We start from the raw sequence: 2,500 nt of genomic DNA on the forward strand, positions 1-2,500 counted from the left end.
TCTCTGTGTGTATCTCTCTGTGTGTCTCTGTGTATCTCTCTGTGTATCTCTCTGTGTGTCTCTCTGTGTGTCTCTCTGTGTGTATCTCTCTGTGTGTCTCTCTGTGTGTCTCTCTGTGTGTCTCTCTGTGTATCTCTCTGTGTGTCTCTCTGTGTGTCTCTGTGTATCTCTCTGTGTATCTTTCTGTGTGTCTCTCTGTGTATATCTCTCTGTGTGTCTCTGTGTATCTCTCTGTGTATCTCTCTGTGTGTCTCTCTGTGTGTCTCTCTGTGTGTATCTCTCTGTGTGTCTCTCTGTGTGTCTCTCTGTGTGTCTCTGTGTATCTCTCTGTGTGTCTCTCTGTGTGTCTCTGTGTATCTCTCTGTGTGTCTCTCTGTGTGTCTCTCTGTGTGTATCTCTCTGTGTGTCTCTCTGTGTGTCTCTCTGTGTGTCTCTCTGTGTGTCTCTGTGTGTGTGTGTGTCTGTGTCTGTGTGTGGTGTGTGTGTGTGTGTGTGTGTGTGTGTGTGTGTGTGTGTGTGTGTGTGTGTGTGTCTGTGTGTGTGTGTGTGTGTCTGTGTGTGTGTGTGTGTGTGACTGTGTGTGTGTGTGTCTCTCTGTGTATATCTCTCTGTGTATATCTCTCTGTGTGTCTCTCTGTGTGTCTCTCTGTGTGTATCTCTCTGTGTCTCTCTGTGTGTATCTCTCTGTGTCTCTCTGTGTGTATCACTCTGTGTATCTCTCTGTGTGTGTCTCTGTGTGTATCTCTCTGTGTCTCTCTGTGTGTATCTCTCTGTGTATCTCTCTGTGTGTATCTCTCTGTGTATATATCTCTGTGTGTCTCTCTGTGTGTCTCTCTGTGTGTATCTCTCTGTGTATCTCTCTGTGTATCTCTCTGTGTATATCTCTCTGTGTGTATCTCTCTGTGTCTCTCTGTGTGTATCTCTCTGTGTATCTCTCTGTGTGTATCTCTCTGTGTATATCTCTCTGTGTGTCTCTCTGTGTGTATCTCTCTGTGTCTCTCTGTGTGTATCTCTCTGTGTATCTCTCTGTGTGTATCTCTCTGTGTGTCTCTCTGTGTATCTCTCTGTGTGTCTCTCTGTGTGTATCTCTGTGTATCTCTCTGTGTATCTCTCTGTGTGTATCTCTCTGTGTATCTCTCTGTGTGTCTCTCTGTGTATCTCTCTGTGTGTCTCTCTGTGTGTCTCTCTGTGCATCTCTCTGTGTCTCTCTGTGTGTATCTCTCTGTGTATCTCTCTGTGTGTATCTCTCTGTGTGTCTCTCTGTGTATCTCTCTGTGTGTCTCTCTGTGTGTATCTCTGTGTATCTCTCTGTGTGTATCTCTCTGTGTATCTCTCTGTGTGTCTCTCTGTGTATCTCTCTGTGTGTCTCTCTGTGTGTCTCTCTGTGTGTATCTCTGTGTATCTCTCTGTGTGTGTCTCTCTGTGTGTATCTCTCTGTGTGTCTCTGTGTATCTCTCTGTGTGTCTCTCTCTGTGTCTCTCTCTGTGTCTCTCTGTGTATCTCTCTGTGTGTCTCTCTGTGTATCTCTCTGTGTGTCTCTCTGTGTGTATCTCTGTGTATCTCTCTGTGTATCTCTCTGTGTGTATCTCTCTGTGTATCTCTCTGTGTGTCTCTCTGTGTATCTCTCTGTGTGTCTCTCTGTGTGTCTCTCTGTGTATCTCTCTGTGTGTCTCTCTGTGTGTATCTCTGTGTATCTCTCTGTGTGTGTCTCTCTGTGTGTATCTCTCTGTGTGTCTCTGTGTATCTCTCTGTGTGTCTCTCTCTGTGTCTCTCTCTGTGTCTCTCTGTGTATCTCTCTCTGTGTATCTCTCTGTGTGTATCTCTCTGTGTGTGTCTCTCTGTGTGTCTCTCTGTGTCTCTACCTGAACAGCGGAACTTCTTGCTCTTGATCTGTCCGATGCGTTTGTTGCCGAGGCGACGGGGGGAGGTGCAGCGAGCTCCGCTGGTCTCAATCGGGTTGTCTTGGAGGTAGTCTGCCAGCCACTTCAGATGGCAGTCACAGATAAACGGGTTCTGGGCCAGGTGGCTACACACACACACACACACACACACACACACACACACACACACACACACACACACACACACACACACACACACACACACACAGACACACACAGACACACAAACACACACACACACACAGACAGACAGACAGACAGAAAGACAGACAGTTCAGTACCACATCTTCCCTAAGTATCCCAGTGACTCAGACCACGTCTTCCCTAAGTATCCCATTGACTCAGTCTTTAGTCTCAGACCACGTCTCCCCTAAGGATCCCAGTGACTCAGACCACGTCTTCCCTAAGTATCCCAGTGACTCAGTCTTTAGTCTCAGACCACGTCTCCCCTAAGTATCCCAGTGACTCAGTCTTTAGTCTCAGACCACGTCTCCCCTAAGTATCCCAGTGACTCAGACCACGTCTTCCCTAAGTATCCCATTGACTCAGTCTTTAGTCTCAGACCACGTCTCCCCTAAGTATCCCAGTGACTCAGACCA

General features: G+C 47.2%; 1 protein-coding gene across 2 annotated transcripts in view; it reads right to left on the reverse strand.

Annotated features, from left to right (window-relative positions):
- slit2 (slit homolog 2 (Drosophila)) overlaps nt 1-2,500 on the reverse strand; it is a 254,549-nt gene that overhangs the window by 113,139 nt on the left and 138,910 nt on the right. For both annotated transcript variants that reach the window (XM_036934274.1, XM_036934273.1), the window contains exon 14: nt 1,863-2,026. In XM_036934274.1, the coding sequence (XP_036790169.1) occupies nt 1,863-2,026 (164 nt within the window). The remainder of the gene's footprint in view (nt 1-1,862; nt 2,027-2,500) is intronic.

This window comes from Oncorhynchus mykiss, chromosome 10 (assembly GCF_013265735.2).
Source record: "Oncorhynchus mykiss isolate Arlee chromosome 10, USDA_OmykA_1.1, whole genome shotgun sequence".
Classification (NCBI taxonomy): domain Eukaryota; kingdom Metazoa; phylum Chordata; class Actinopteri; order Salmoniformes; family Salmonidae; genus Oncorhynchus; species Oncorhynchus mykiss.